The 15239-nt window shown below is 48.1% G+C and overlaps 1 protein-coding gene across 1 annotated transcript; it reads left to right on the plus strand.

The window, feature by feature from the left end:
• Positions 1–2762: 2762 nt before the first annotated feature.
• On the plus strand, positions 2763–14709 carry DHDDS (dehydrodolichyl diphosphate synthase subunit). The gene is made up of 9 exons (XM_065697962.1): positions 2763–2848; positions 4177–4260; positions 5149–5265; positions 5859–6001; positions 7334–7450; positions 7635–7736; positions 8395–8509; positions 10264–10371; positions 13275–14709. The coding sequence occupies exons 2-9, from the start codon at positions 4198–4200 to the stop codon at positions 13509–13511; spliced, it is 1002 nt and encodes a 333-aa protein (XP_065554034.1). The 5' UTR covers positions 2763–2848; positions 4177–4197; the 3' UTR covers positions 13512–14709.
• The last annotated feature ends 530 nt before the right edge of the window (positions 14710–15239 follow it).

Below are 15239 nucleotides of genomic sequence, written 5' to 3' on the forward strand. Positions count from 1 at the left end.
AGAAAAAAGAGAGAGAGAGAAAGGACATAATTCCTGCAAGTTATTCTCAGGTATTCAAGCAATCTCAGGGATAAAATGCTTCTGTAGCCCAGTGCTGGACAGAGAGGAAGGCTTTTTCTAACAGCACAAAAACATGACCAAGTTTGTATTGGAAGTGTAGATCTACCTCACTGGATGTTTGCCAGGCCGACTGTCGTTGTCAAGCTTTTCAGTTATGTTTTTTGGTGTGTTTGGGATTTGTTCTCTTTTTAACTGTGATTTACTAGAGTCTCTTTCCCTTCCCCATGGACTGAGGAGGAGTTTGGGTCTGTAGATCAGTGTGTGGGGATGGAGAAGCCAGGCAGTGCCATGGGAACAGCTGCTAGAGCCCATTTTGGCTCCTCAACTCCAGATTTTCTCCCAGCCTGGTGGCTTTTGAGGACTGTCCTCCATTTCTCTCTCCTGTTTATGCTCCAATGTGTCCCCTCCCTGCTGTCCCAATGGGAACACTCCAGACTGCCCCATGTCCAAGTCCTCCCATTGCCTGCGGGCTGGGATGTTGCACAGGCTCCCAGCAGGCTGGTGCCGTGTGGCTGGGGGCTGGAAAGCCAGGATGGGGGTCCCAGCCTGTTCAGGGGGACATGGCAAGAGCAGACAGTGGCCAGGGAGGTTGTTGGGATTGAGGATAACCCTCAGTCTCCCCTGCCCTAACTCGGCCTCAGGTAAAGGGGCTGCTGTGACCTCCTGGGCCAAGGGACCTGGTGCCAAGTCCAAAGGAGGTACAACTGCTCCATCTTTCTTCTCCCTTCCTGGCTTCTCCCAAATGCTGGCTCACGATGGCTGGGGGGAACTCTGGATCCTTGGCTTTGGGGCATTAACACTCCACTTGCAGCCTGGGGGCTGGCTGGAGCCTTCCTGTGCTGGCATGTCAGGATATAGGTGCTGTTTCTGCTGGGTTTTAGGTAGCAATAGATTTAGGTGCAGAGCAGGGCTGGAGCAGACGGGGAGCACCTACTCCATCCTCACGGCTGGGGCTTGCTGAGGCTTCTGGAGCCCAGTGACCCCTCTGAGGCTTTTCTCTGCCCTGTGGCACACAGAGGATGGAGAACGGCTCCTCGGCTTCCTGCCCTGCTCCTGTAGTTGTAATGGTGAGGTGGTGGTCTCTTCTTGGGAGGGTGTGGGGAAGGACTTTATAAGTTCTTGACTAGCAATGGGATCTGTACAAAACTACTTCAGCGAAACAGCTTTTGGCTGAACGGGGTAAATGCAATAGAGTGCACTGGGCTGCGCGTCTAAGCCTGCGCCTCAGCCCTGCTGCCGTGTTGTTGGGGGCTGTTGGCCTTCCCCTGGCACCTCGGTTGTGGCAGGGAAACTGCTGCCCCCCTAATTCTGTCTTCAAGAATCGTGTAGGACCTTTCCGCCCCCCCCCCTTGCCCCTTGTTTAATGGTTTGGTGGTTTTTCTGCTAGATGTCTATAGTGTGTGTCAAGATCTCTGTCAAACTTCCCGTTTTTCTCAGTATTCTCCTTGATTATTGTTTACAAAAGAGGAAAAAGAAGAAAAAGAAAAAAAAAATATAGCCAAAGCATCCAATAGGTTACGGATGAGGGAGAGAAGGATGTCCTCTGTGTACTGTCCCCACACAGAGCTGCAAGGAAAGGGCAGGAGCTCTGTAACCATCCCTGTCCTAGGGTGAAGTAAATGGCTTAGAGAATCACTCAGGTTCCTCCCGGCGCCAGCGTGGTACCGGGATCCAAGCAAACAGGGAGTTTTATCTGTAATGGGAAGCCATGCTGGAGAAAATGGGATTGAGTCACATCTCCTCGCTTTTCCCATGGTGGTTCTTCCCGTGTCTTGACAATAATGAACTAAATTGCTGCATCATCACCCCCCCTGCCCACGCTCCGCTCGCAGGCGCTGGGCACTATGCATTAGGGGCCAGTGAGGCTGCACACTCAGGGTCCTGCTGGAACACGGGAACGTTTGAATGTACGATGAGGAGAAGACGTCCCTCACGAGGGGGTGTCCCCGGGTGCAAAAGCCTCGACTCACACGATTGTCTACGAGGAGACGGAAGAATGTAATAATCCATGTTTACTGCTAGCAACCAAAGCGTGTTTGTGTCAGACTCTTGGGGGTTTATGAAGCGGGAGGGAGGGAGGGAGGGAGGGAGCAACCGGGGTGGGCGCTTCCCAAAGGGGTTTCCCATTGGAGTCCCTGCAGCGGGATCCCCAGTTCCTGCTGCTGCAGGTTTTAACCCCTCTGTTTATTTGAATTTGGTTTTGTACCAACTATGTAAAATGTGTCGTTTTTATTTCCTTTTCTGGAATAATAATAATAATAATAAAGACCATGGGCAGTGGCTGCTGGTGATGTGTGTGGTGACTCTCGCCTTCTTCCTCCTCTGCGGCGGAGGAGCCCAGGCCCAAACTGGTGCTGCCTGTGCAGAGGGAACGGGGATACCCCAACCTGCAGCCTACAACCAGCTCCCCATAACCACTACGGCCTTGCCCCACGGGCCCTATAGGCACCCCGGTCCCACCCGCGCTTGCAGTAACCCGTGAACACCCCAACTGCCCTGGCGCACCCCACCTCCGGCACGGCCCCGTCCGCCCTCAGCTCCCCCATACCCGACCCTGCCGCAAAACCAAGCCGTCCCCCTTCATCCCGACCGGACCCCGCCACCGCCTCCCGCTCCCCTCAGCCACCCCCCGTCGTTACCCTGAGGAAGCAGTGCGCCTGCGCGCCAGCCCCAGCCTCCTGCCCTGCCCCGCGCCTGCGCAAGCCTCCAGCCCTGGGCGCGGGCGGGTGACGTAGGCGGAAGGGTACGTCACCCTCCGGTGAAGGCTGAGGCGGCGCCGCCGGGAGAGGTAACGGGCGGCGGCGGCGGGGCCGGGGCCGGGGCCGGGGCCGGGGCCGGGACCGGGGCCGGGACCGGGGCCGGGACCGGGACCGGGGCCGGGACGAGCTGGGCAGCCCTTTGTGGCTGGGCCGCGGTGCGGTGCGGTGCTGTGCTGTGCGGTGCGGTGGGAGATGTCTCCTTCCAACGGGTGTCACCCGCCGGCCACCCCTTCCCTCCCCTCCCCTCAGGGAGCCGGGGGAGGCCTGAAGGCCGCCCCGCTGCCCGCCGCCCGCAGAGCGTCCTTCCCCCCCCGCGCTGTGGGTAGGGATTGCGGCGTGAAGGCCCTGCGCCCACGGGCTGGGCGGGAGCCAGTCGTCCGTCCGTCCGTCCGCCCCCCATGCTCTGTCTCGGTTTGCAGGCTCGGGGCGCCTGTGTGAAGGTTGTTCTTTAAGGTGACTGTGAAGTGGCGTGGAAGGGGGGATGCTTTGACAGCGGTGGAAGAGGATGTGTTTTCAGACCGAGCTGGCCAAGGGGAGCCTTAAGAGCTTTAGTAACAGAGGCCGAGGTTCAGCAGTTCTTTGCCTTAATGTTTTGTGGCTGCGTCTGTGGCTAAACATCTCTTCCTGAGGGAGGAGGCAGAGGAGGCCCCGAGGAAAACTAATGCAATCAGTGTAATTTGAATCTATTCTGGTCCCTAGATGGGTGGCTGGATCTGGACTGTTGCCCCCACTGCTCTCTCTTCAAAGCTGCTTTGCCCACGTTCTCAACATTTCTAGCTGAGGGAGTTGAAGGTTAATGTGGAAGCTCGGCAGATTTGATAACTCAAACCAGATCTTGGTATCTGATGTGCAGATAATGTGGTAAAACCCCCAGTGTTTTTACAGCTCTGGAGCTGAAAGTGCTCCTTCTGAAGGAAAAGCAATATCAGTCGCGGCACAAGTGCAGGGCAGTTGGTGGTGTAGAGGGTTGCATCATTTGAAGGATTTCCAGCAACTCCCAGCTCAAAAGCATTGAAGGTCAGTTTGTGCTGCTGCCACCCTGTGACGTTCCTGGTGGTTGTCCAAACTGTGGGTCTGTCCCAGCCCACCAGCACCGTGGCTAGAAGATGCAATGTGTGGGCTTTCTTGTTACCAAAGAAAAAAGAATCCAAAGAATCTGCTTTGCTGACGCACACTGGAAAATTCCCATGCTCGTTTCTGAGCTCCCCCATTTTCTGCTTATCAAAGTACTTGCACAGATGGTAGAAAGGGCTCCAAAGCAGCTAGTCAAAGCTTATTTTTCTAAAGTGATCATTTGCAGTGTTGCTTTGGGCTCGATTCTTCTAACCCTTTTATTTTCATCTTCCCATTGAAAAAGAAAAGGAGCTCTTGGTAAAACATGTCATGGATCAGAGAGGGCGAGCTGACCATCATAGAGAGATTTTGTGCCAACATCATTAAGGTAAGGAATTAATTTTGTTACCTGTGGTAAGGGACTGGGAGGTTCCTCAGGGTCAGAGTGGAACTGCCTTTGTGGCTGCTTTGTTCTAGAAAGGCAGTGTTCTAGAAAGGTTATGCATTGGTGCTGGCACTGGATGTACATCTCTTAGCATTCGAGAACAGAAGATTACTTAAGCTTAGCCTTTCAAATGAGCAATGCTGTAGGCAGTGCTTGCCAATAATGAGCTTACACTCCCAGGCTTCCATGGTGTGTGCCCTTGCTGATGAAGGCAGGGCATGGATGGAGAAGGGAGAGAAGCAAGATGGTCAGATTGTGAGTTTTAAGAAATGAAACTGAGTTTCTCTTGATTAGAATAACAACTCACTGGTTCCAGGAAGATTCTTCTGCTCAGCAGAGTCTTGAGACTGGTGACGATGTCCTTGTGAAAGGGTCTGTGCAGACCTGATGGAAAAGAATACTCAACTGGGAGAAGGTCTTACGACTTCCTTTGTTTTCTGTGAAGTGTCTGTGAGAATGCCCTTGTACTCTGAAATAACAAATACTTGCAATAGCAGCAGCATAACCCTGCGTGCACCCTCCCCATGGCTGCAGAGAGGTAGCTGTGGCACTGCTGCTTACGGCAGCTCTCTATTACACAACTGAAATGGGGAGGGCCAAGCTGCTGTTCAGTTTAGGCAGATGTCAATACTGACATGCTTTTTAGAGAGCCTAAACTGGGGTTAGCAAAGGGGTCATTAGCATTGTGCTCCTTCCACCTCCAGACTTGAATCTAGGAGATAACATTGCAATCCTACAGGCAGTGCTGCCAGGAATGGTGGCACTAAACTCTCTGCAGTGCAAGATGTCAGCTGGGCTGTTTGCTCTGTAGGGTTTCTCCTCATTTTCCAGGCAGGTCCAATGCCCAAGCATGTGGCCTTCATCATGGATGGCAACCGTCGTTACGCCCGCAAGTGCCACGTGGAGAGGCAGCAGGGGCACTCACAAGGCTTCGATAAGCTGGCTCAGGTGGGAGGATATTTGCTGCCTTTGAGCTGTGTGTTGAAAGCTTGAGCCATGTTTCCTGGTGTGTTGTGTTCCTTTTCCTCACTGGAGTCAGGCCTGTGCTTGGAGCTGATGTTAGTCATCAGGGTACCCAGCTTCACCTGCTGTCTGTCTGCTATCTTGCAGAGTCATTCTCATCAGCTATTTTTTTTCCCCCTGTTTTTCACTCAATTGAAATATCCACCTTGCAGATCTTGAGGCTTTTAATTCTGTGAAACAAGTTGAATTTCTTTGAAAAGATTTTGAAAGGTATGGTATTAAATAATTCATAATGTTATCTGCAAGAGGTGCTTTCCCCTGGCTGGATTAGTACCATATCTGTTATGGATTCTGATCCATAGAAATGCTGTTTTCTCCCTGTTCTTTAAAATGAATCTGAAATTCTCATCAAGTAGGTTTTATTGGCAGCTTTCTGTGGTTGTTTCTTATAATCCAGTCTTAGCATAGTGGAAAATAACAGGAAGGTTATAGCAGTGGAGAAGCTGGGTCTTGCTGACCTGATTGTCTGAGTCTGCTCATCCGGCTTCTGTTTTTCACTCTGTTTTGTCTTCTTGCAGACACTGCGGTGGTGTTTAAACCTTGGCATTCGGGAGGTCACTGTTTATGCCTTTAGTATTGAGAACTTTAAACGCTCCAAGGAGGAGGTGGATGGACTAATGGATTTGGCAAGGCAGAAATTTAGCCGCCTACTGGAAGAACAGTAAGAATCTTATCATGTCTGTATCACGCATTGTGGAACTAAAGCAGAACATGATTAGGAGTTGTTTACAGGGATGTTACTAGTTGTGAAAATGGATTAAATGAAGGAAGCCTTTATCTCCAGCCAGAGTTTTGGGTTGAGGGACTCTGCCCACCTGAATGGGATGTACAGCTCCTGAGTGGGCACAGTCCCCATACACACTGGGTTTGTGTCTGTATCCTATGGCTCACTGCAACAATCCCATGCAAGCAGCTGGGACAATGCAGCTTTCGGATAAGCACAGAAAATTAGGAATTATTGCTTAGCACAAGATGCTCTGTGCCTTGTTTCCAGAAGTCTCAAAGCCTTGTCTTTGTCTCTGTCACAATATTCTTGGCAGATCAGCTCAGCAACTTGAGTTGTGGTAACCTGAGACTTCTACATATGGGCACACAGTGTGTTAAATCACTTGTTGGAGTTGGAAAACTAGTTAATGTATTGTGAGTAGATGAAACTAGTAGAGGCCTGGGTGAGCAAGGAGTGTTACAGTGCTGTGTGGCCCAGTAACTCAGTGGATATGTTGGTTTCCTCATGCCTGACTCGTGCACAGAAGGGGTCCTTATCTGGTGAAAGTAAATTTGAAAGGCAGTGAAGGAGCACAGCTAGAAGAAGGGAGAGGATAGCTTGGGTGTGCTGGTAGGAGTTGGGAAGATCAGGGCTACCTGAGCACTGCAGTACTCTGTGATTCAAAGAGGCCATTTCCCTACTTTCTACCAAATGCAGCCTTTCATTGGGGAGTTTGTAGTACAAAACAGACAGCAGCAGGAAGCCATAAGATCCCATGGGATGTCCTGTCTGCTCAGAATACTGCTATAGCAGGCATGGATGATTCCCTGTCTCCTCTGATGTTTACTCCACCACCCTCATTGATACATTAATCTTGCCTTGCACCAGGAAGTAGCTGTGCCACTCTGTGGGTCACCATTAGTAATCTTAATTTTTAATTAGATATAGGTACCAAGAGTCTGTGGTTGTATTCTAAGTTTTCCATGTGGATTTTCATAACTTCAGGTAGGAATGCCTAATCTGTGATCATTTTCTTGTCCTTTGGTTACATTTGTACCTCAGGAACTTGTATGGGGAATGATCAGTTTCCCTTCATGAACAGTTTGGGATGGTCAAATCTAAGGCAGCTTTCCATATCTGAAAAACATTTGGTCATTTTGCCTTTTTCTAATTCTGAGCTGTGCCTGCTGCTTCCTGTCTTCATCCAGTTGAACAAGGCAGATCTGGTACTTGTGCAGCAGAGACTGATCTGTTTTCTGTAGTCCTCACTCTTCTTGTTGGGTGTAGGGAGAACCTGAAGAAACACGGTGTGTGCATCCGTGTCCTTGGGGACCTGCCACTTCTGCCCTTGGATATTCAGGAGCTGATTGCCCAAGCTGTGCTGGCAACGAGGAACTACAACAAGTAAGTAATGCACAGCTTGAAGTAGCCGATACCTCACATCTTCTGCCTGAAGGCTGAGACTTGGCAGACATGCTGCGCCTTTTTATGTGCTTTGTCCTACAAGCACATGTAACTGATGTAGATATTCCCTCTGTGATCTGCTGGACCTTCCTTAGGTTAGTCTTTCACATCTTTCTCTTTTCAGATGCTTTCTAAATGTTTGCTTTGCATACACATCGAGACATGAAATCAGCAATGCTGTCAGGGAGATGGCATGGGGGGTGGAACAAGGACTGCTCAAACCCAGGTAACTCTTGTCTTTCTCTGGGAGGCTTCATAGATGAAAACTGCCTCTCTTCCCACCTACGCTTTGTTACTAACCCCTCAAAAGCCAAGTGGCTTTTAAATAGATCTCATTAAACCAGTATGACTGGAACAAATGACTTAAAGCTACGATGCAATGTTTGGTTTTTATTATGGCAGTTACCGTGGCGATAGATGTACAACCAAGACAGAAGAGAAATTAGGTCTGTGTCTTAAGCTAGTTTAAATGTGAAGGCAGATTTTATGCCACAACAATTGGTTGCTTGGCTGGCTGTCTTAGCTATGAGGTCAAACAACAGATGAATCATGAATACTAAACTGTTCCTCCACCCTGGAGGAGATGAAGTAGTTAGTGTTGTGCTCCCTGCTCCAGATGGAAGTCCTCATAGTCTGGTTCCATCACAAGAGCACACGGGGGATGCTTTGAGGGCTGAAAGAACATTTGAAATAACCTGTGGAAGAGACAGCAGTGTCCATCAGAAGCAAGTTGATGACAGGCTGTGGTACAGCTCCACCACCCAGTTTTAATCGGCAGTCTTGTGTGCAGAAAGAAACCAAACCCCTCAGTGATTCTGATTTAGCAGTGCCACCTCTGTTGGGTCAGGAAAGTGATCTCAATATGATGCCTTTATCTCTCTCAGTGACGTGTCTGAATCATTGCTTGATAAGTGTCTGTACACCAACAACTCCCCTGACCCAGACCTCCTGATTCGAACCTCTGGAGAGGTTCGACTGAGTGATTTCCTACTCTGGCAGGTAAAGTCTTTGTTTTCTTCTTGACATATTCCATCTTTATATCAGAGTGTTCTGCTGACTTCAGGCATGAGCTGACATGAGGGCTCTTAACTCTCTCTGCCAGGGGTTAGGTAACTTCTTGGATGGACTAAGTGCTGGGGCATCTCTGAGGAACCTGTTTCTTGCAGTTCTGTGATTGCCTAAAACACCTTGCAGCATGAGTCTGGCACTCCTGAAAACAATAGGAACTCACAAATTAGTCTAGCTGACAGCAGCTAAGGAAATCATGAATTGCTCATCCTTTGTGCCTCACATTTAGGTAATTCCTCATTTGTTAGTAAATTCCTGGCTTTAATTTAACCTGGCGACATGTTTCCTGGGATGAGGAAGATTTCTACATCCCTGGGAGACGTGTTTGTGACATGCCAGCTGGAGGTGTAACCCTGTAACATACACGTAAGGTACATGCTTGACTTGTCACAGCTTCGGAAGTTTGTTAGACTTTCATACTGAAACAAGACCCCAGAAGACGTGTTCTAAGGCTGCCATAGTCAAATCAGCATAACGAGGCTGGTAAGCTCAAACCTAGTAAGTTCTTAATGCATCTAAAGCTCATGTATTTGCAGTTACAGTATTGAAAGCTGCTTCCATTTCTCTCTTCTGTGCTAGGCCTTATTGACTTCTTTGTAACCCAGATTTTGCAGAACATTTGAGTTGAGCTGCTTTACTTAAGGCTAACATTTTGGTTTACATGTACACAGCCAAAACCCAACTGCCTTTAAGCAACCACATCAAATGTTCTTATTCCAAGTTATTTAATTGGCAGGTTCACAGAAGCTGTCTGGCCTGAGTTGTGGTTGTCTTCCAAGGCACCCCCTCTCCTCCCTGTGTTTTTGGAGGACCTGTACTCTTGCCCGTGTCATGGATTACAGCATGAGCAGCAAAGGAGAATGTGTGATTGTGCTTCTGCTCTGCCAGCTCACATGCCAGAGCGGTAGTGCAAATTTCCCTTCACTACCAATTGTGTGTGTCCTGATGGCCCCAAACTAGGAGGAAATTGTGCTTTCAGGATGATTCTTTGATGTCAAGGAAAATGTCCTTATGGTGGTGATTGTATAGAACTGACACTTAAGTTTCTGTAGCATCACAATTTTAAGAGCCATACAGAGTCCATTAAGTGTTAGATATTGTAGTAATGGTCATAGGAACACTTTTACCTGAAACTTTGAGGACCTTGATGGCAAAAATAGGTTTTTAATTTGGAAACTTGAATCATGCAGCATTAGAATCAATTCAGTGCACCTCGTGGGTTCATTAAGCAGTTTAAATGCTATGAGTGGGCAGTAAGGAACAACACAGGATGTCGTTTGATTAAATGTCATGTCATGTCCTGATCCTCAGTTCATCTGTTATTCCTTTCACTCAGCTTTTGGTAGTCCAGTGTTGCTATTTTAGTTTTGTTATAAGTCTGTGATGCTTAAGCTTATAAAAAATACCCCTGCCAAGGCCACCATAGCATTACAAAGAATTCTGCTGGTTTCTTTGCAGAAATGGATGACTGGTGTCCCAGCATTTAAAAACTAATTGGAAAGACTCTACATTGTGTAATTTCAAACTCTCCTGGCCAATATTTATTTCATTTGAAGTAGAATCTGATAACGCAGCTTGGGTAAAATCTTTGTGGAAGATCTGGCATAGTTTGACCATCAGAGCTGCATCTTGATGACTTTTCCCTTGCTACATGACTAAATTATTGGTGATCTTGCTTTCTGCAGACATCCCATTCATGCCTGGTGTTTCAGTCAGTCTTGTGGCCAGAATATTCCTTTTGGAACTTGTGTGAGGCTATCCTTCGGTTCCAGATGAACTACAGTGCTTTACAGGTAAGGGAGCTGGAGAGGGATGGAAAGCTCAACACAACATATTACCTGCACAGCAACGTGCTGAAGATCAGGTGAGAGTGTGCCAGGTGGGAGCAGAGGGCCTGTTCATTCAGTGTGGGTAATCTTGTTTCAGTAGCAGGTAATGTTGGATGTGTGGCTTCTCCTGTACCTGTGTGGTTTGTTGTATCTTAGCGTGTGGCCAGACTCCTCTCTTTTTGAGGAATACCTAAAATATCTGAAGTCGCCACTGTCTCTATTACTCATTGCTCATTCCTCCAGCTGGAAGTATCTGTCTCCACTCCTCAGCTGACAGGACAGAATAAGGAAGCACTCCTGATTTGCTACAGGATAAAATCAGCCAGTTCAACTCAAACCACTTCATCAGTGGTTTACGCAAAGACTGCTGAGTTCACTGTGGAATGAGCAGGGAGAATCTGCATGCTCTTCCTCCAACTCTGTTGCTTTTACGGTTGTTACAAGTGGATTTAGAGTTTCCTTTCTGGGAGCTGAAGTGGGGCTGTCTGCATTGTGAGACTGTGGACAAGTGTCTTCTTTCTGGTGGGTCCAGATGTGCCTACATGAGGTTGTTCCTATTGCTTGCTGTCATTGTTCCTCTCCTCTTAGATCTTTTGTTGTGAGCTTTCCCTGACCTGGTGCTGATAAGTCTGGCCAAGTTAGTAGTGATTTAGTAGTCTGGTTATTTTTAAGCAAAACAAATTTGGGAGCTGGAGTTCTTGATGGGGAAGTGTGGGGGGCACCAGCTTGTAGCACAGAGACAGCAGTGACTGGGAGGAGGAGGAATTCAGTCGAGTGACTCTTAACTCCGCTGTATCTGGTTGCTGAGTGTGTCTGTTCCTTAATTATTTGGGTCCTCTCCTTTTAAAGACAGGCATTATATTGCCCTTTTCTACCTTCAGGGACCTTGCTCACCTCTGAGAGCTGTCAAAGATGATAGACAGCCATGGTTATGGGTGAGTTTAATCAGGTTCAGTCAGTCTGGAAACATCCAAATTCTCCACGTCCTTAACCTCTCTAATTTCTATTTCTGCCCTTTTCCTACCAGCAGCTCATTGTATTAGTACAACTAATGACAATTCACCTTCTGCATGAAGAGAAAAGCAAAAAAGGCAGTAGTGTTTGTCGTTGACATCAGCTTGGCCTCTGTCTTGAACAGTGTTGAACAGTAAGGTCACTGTTCTGCCTTTGCTCCTAGTGCTCATTTCTGATGGGTGACAAATGCTGCTTCTGTTCTCAGCTTGTCTTGTCTTTTCTGCGTTCTTATTTGTGGCTATGTGTGTTCATGCTATGCTATTATCAAAGTTTCTTATTGTCCAGTTTTGTTCTTTGGTCAGTTTTCTTGCTGTAAGATCCACTTGGCAGTATATAAGGCTGCCCTTTTCTCAGGGGATGCAGTCCAGTTGTGCAGAAGGGAGGACATCTCACTCGAAGGAACTGATTAGATTTAGGACCTGGGGCTCAGGGGTTGATTTGCTGAGAAACCACAGTACACAGCAGTAGCTGTATCTGCTTTGGGAGAGTGCTGCTGTGTTCAGGACACTGGAGACAGTTACAGTGTGGATGGCCAGCTGCATGGAAGGTTCAACAAGGTACATCAAAGAGAACCCCAACCACCATGATTTGGAGGTGTTGGCAAAAACTATCCTTCCATCAACTCACAGCATCACCTTTAATGGCTGTCTTCATTTCCCACTTAGCCTGCTGTTCAAGGGAGTCTCCTAGCTGGTTGTTGGTCCCCACTTAGCCCCAGGATTAGCTGTAACTCGATTTTGATATGTGGTGGACCCAGGAAGAGGGTGCAGATGTTGGTTGGCAAAGCTGCCCTGTGGAAGGGGTCATGCTAAGCCTTTACTGGTGAACAGGCAGAGTTTCACTCTGTTCAGGGGTGGAACAGGCTGATGATCTCTGCATTTCAACTAAACAGAGCTGCAGCAGTGGAGTGCTATCAATTCACTGGGCTTTCTGTAGCTAGGGATATTTCCACTCTTGTTCCCAGCACAACAAGCGCTAATTTACAGTGCCAGAGCATAGAATGAGGCATGGGGAAAGTGTAGTGAAGAGTGAGTCAGGCTCTCATTAGAATAATTCGTTCTTGCTTGTTTGAAAGGCCAGCACTCCCCAGTGAGTGTGTGTGTGTGTGTGTGTTTGTCAGGTTATGTCGCAGTGACCAGTTCTATTCTTGTTTTTCTAAAACTGGAGGCTGCAGATGTGTGTTTGCTGTTGGAGGCTGCAGGTTATGAAATGTGCACTAAGAAGAAATCCCAAAGTGATGCTCTGCAAAAATATTCCAGATCTTGAAGGGTAGGCAAGGGTAGCTACTGCCTCTACCTTTCTCCTGCCCATCCTGCTGTGTCTGGAGCCAGGACATTATTAGATCACAAGCATTCGGCAATCCTGAGCCCACTCATGCTTTATGCTGTAGCTGATTTAGCTCAATACCTGATCATCTGCTCAAAGAATTGCCCCATAAATCATTGTTCTGAATCCTGTAACCCCTTTCAGATGCCATGTGAATAGGATCAAAGATTCTGCAGTGACACTGGTGAGGATAGATTGTGTGTATGTCTGTGGTTTAAAAGTCCTCCTGTATGCTGTTCTTCTCCAATATCTGAGGGTTTCTCCACAATCTGTGTGACCTTTAACTGTTTTGCCTAGGAGCTGATGCTGTGAGCAGATTTGGCTCCTGGGGAGAAGGTCCAGAAGCATATCTCTGTAACTCTTTATAACCAGTCAAGCAGGAGGAGGCACGTGCAGGGCCACCCTTCATTTAATCTGAAGCCTGATGGCCCAAGCAGAGGCTGTTTCTTCCATAACCTATGCTGCTTGACCACAGATGAGCTAAAAGGCCTGCTAAAGTGCTAACACTCTACTGCTTTTCACTCTAGAAGGCCAGAGACTCCTACATGGAGGAAAGGAGGCGACAGCAGATGGAAAGGGATCAGGCTTATGTGGCAAAGAAGCTGCAGCAGGAGGGGGTTGCGTCCCACGGAGACTCTCAGCGCCGATGGACACTGTTGCAGAAATGCACTGCCATGAGGGAGGAGAGAATCCAGAGCTTCCTGCAGGCACTGGAGCACAAGAGAGCGGACTTCTTTGAGAGATTGTGTTCGGTGTCTGCATGACACAGGTGTTGGGTTCTTCATGGGAAGACCATTTTAATCCATGTTAGAGGGAACAGCTGCTGCCCTGAGGAATTCACTTGCTGTGAGGATGCAGGGCTGCTGTAGGACTTGTCCCTGCTGGCCCTGACCAAGGGCAGGGACAGAGTGTACTGTGAACCCTTCTAATTCTGTGAATGCTGCCAAGGAAGGTAGTGCCGTCCTGACTCGCCTCCCTGACCCTGGTGATGGAGAATAAGCACACCCCACTGTATCTCTGCTGCTTTGATACTTTACAGGTCTGGGGGTTTTGGTGACAAGAAGTTACCTGAAATGAGCCTCTAGTTGTGTTTGACTCATTAATTGGGCCAAGCAAACCAATTCAGTCCTGTTAAATCAGTCCAGACTTGAATTCTTTCCATAGTGAATCTCTGTGGAGATTTCCTCTGCTGCCCAATAAAGGGAGCCTTGCTTCCTGCAGGGAGAGAGTAATTCCTGGTGTAGAAGGAAGCTTCGTGCCAAGCAGTGGCAGAGATACTCCCCACTGCCTACTTCTTGAGAGCATCTTGGCTTTTCCCCACCTTACTCTGCTGGTTTGGATCTGCCCTTGTCTTCCAAAGAGCTAAAGTGAGGTGGTGTCAACCTTACTGTAAGGGAAAAGATACTCCGAAGTCTTGTGATCCCTTCTGAGCACTGTGTGTTGGGAAAACCCAAATGCCAAAGATGCTGATGTTGAAGCTGACTCTTGGTGCTTAGCAAAGGCTCTGAGCAGGTAAGGAAGAATGACTGGGAATTAACTTCATGGCTCAGAATACAGTACCAAAACCGACCTCTGCCCCCAGCCAATATGTTTTTGAAGGATTATTTAACTGATTGCAGTGGGAGTGGCCAGAGCAGCTGTGGAGTGTGGTTTGTTCTCAGAGTTCCATTGGCAGGGACATGGGCTAGCTTATTTCCAAGCCCATAGCCACCTCTAATTTCTCCTGGTTTCCGTCCCCATGGTCAAAATACCAGAAAATGTCTTGATTGGTGTTTCTGATGCACATCCAGGTGCAGCAGTACCAGCTAGTGCTGGATTTCAAGTGTTCCTTTTTACCTCCAGGTGCAAACTAGGAAAACGCAGAGTCAAAAGACTTGTCAGTGCTGCAGACCCAGCACTTTGTGATTATGAAGAGGATAACTATTGTCAAATTGTGAATAAAGCCTATTTGTACCAAACTTACTTAAACCCCAAGCTGAACATCTAAAAGTACGTAGAGTTTCTTATCCTAAGGTGTGATGAAGTTGGTCTCTTGGTCTAGTATGATACTGTTTAACCTGTGACAGACTCCTCATCTGATTCCTGTTAGACTGGAAACGATTTGAAGGCTGTGTTCTCTTTACAGTCTGGTGTGAGCAATTTGCTGCTACCCCAAGGCTTGGCTGAGTGAAGCTCCGTGCACGTACCTCCTCTTGCGTAAGTAGCAAACAGTAGCTTGGCTAAAAGCATGGTGAGATGATGGGAGCTGTCGATTGGAAACTTCTTTTGCTGTTGTTTTCTTTTTCTCTGTCTTCACCTTTCAGGAAGCTGTTTGTGGAAATAGTTTGCTCTGCATGAGATGGAGCACTCTGCAGTCTGCTTGGCCAGAGCTGTTTTCTACCCGAGGATGTATTTTTACCTTAAAAAGGGGGTTGATTGTGTTATGATGCTGTAGGTGACCAAAGCTGCAGCGGTGGTTTTCCACACTGTAGTACTACTGTAGCAAGGGTGGG

Source organism: Lathamus discolor, chromosome 18 (genome assembly GCF_037157495.1).
Source record: "Lathamus discolor isolate bLatDis1 chromosome 18, bLatDis1.hap1, whole genome shotgun sequence".
Classification (NCBI taxonomy): domain Eukaryota; kingdom Metazoa; phylum Chordata; class Aves; order Psittaciformes; family Psittacidae; genus Lathamus; species Lathamus discolor.

Bases quoted from the DNA above. Each gene is read 5' to 3' on its own strand.
- DHDDS (XM_065697962.1), top strand. From the start codon at position 4,198: ATGTCATGGATCAGAGAGGGCGAGCTGACCATCATAGAGAGATTTTGT. The intron at 7,737-8,394 runs GTAACTCTTGTC...TATCTCTCTCAG, and splicing joins CAAGGACTGCTCAAACCCAG to TGACGTGTCTGAATCATTGC. The intron at 10,372-13,274 runs GTAAGGGAGCTG...TTTTCACTCTAG, and splicing joins TGAACTACAGTGCTTTACAG to AAGGCCAGAGACTCCTACAT.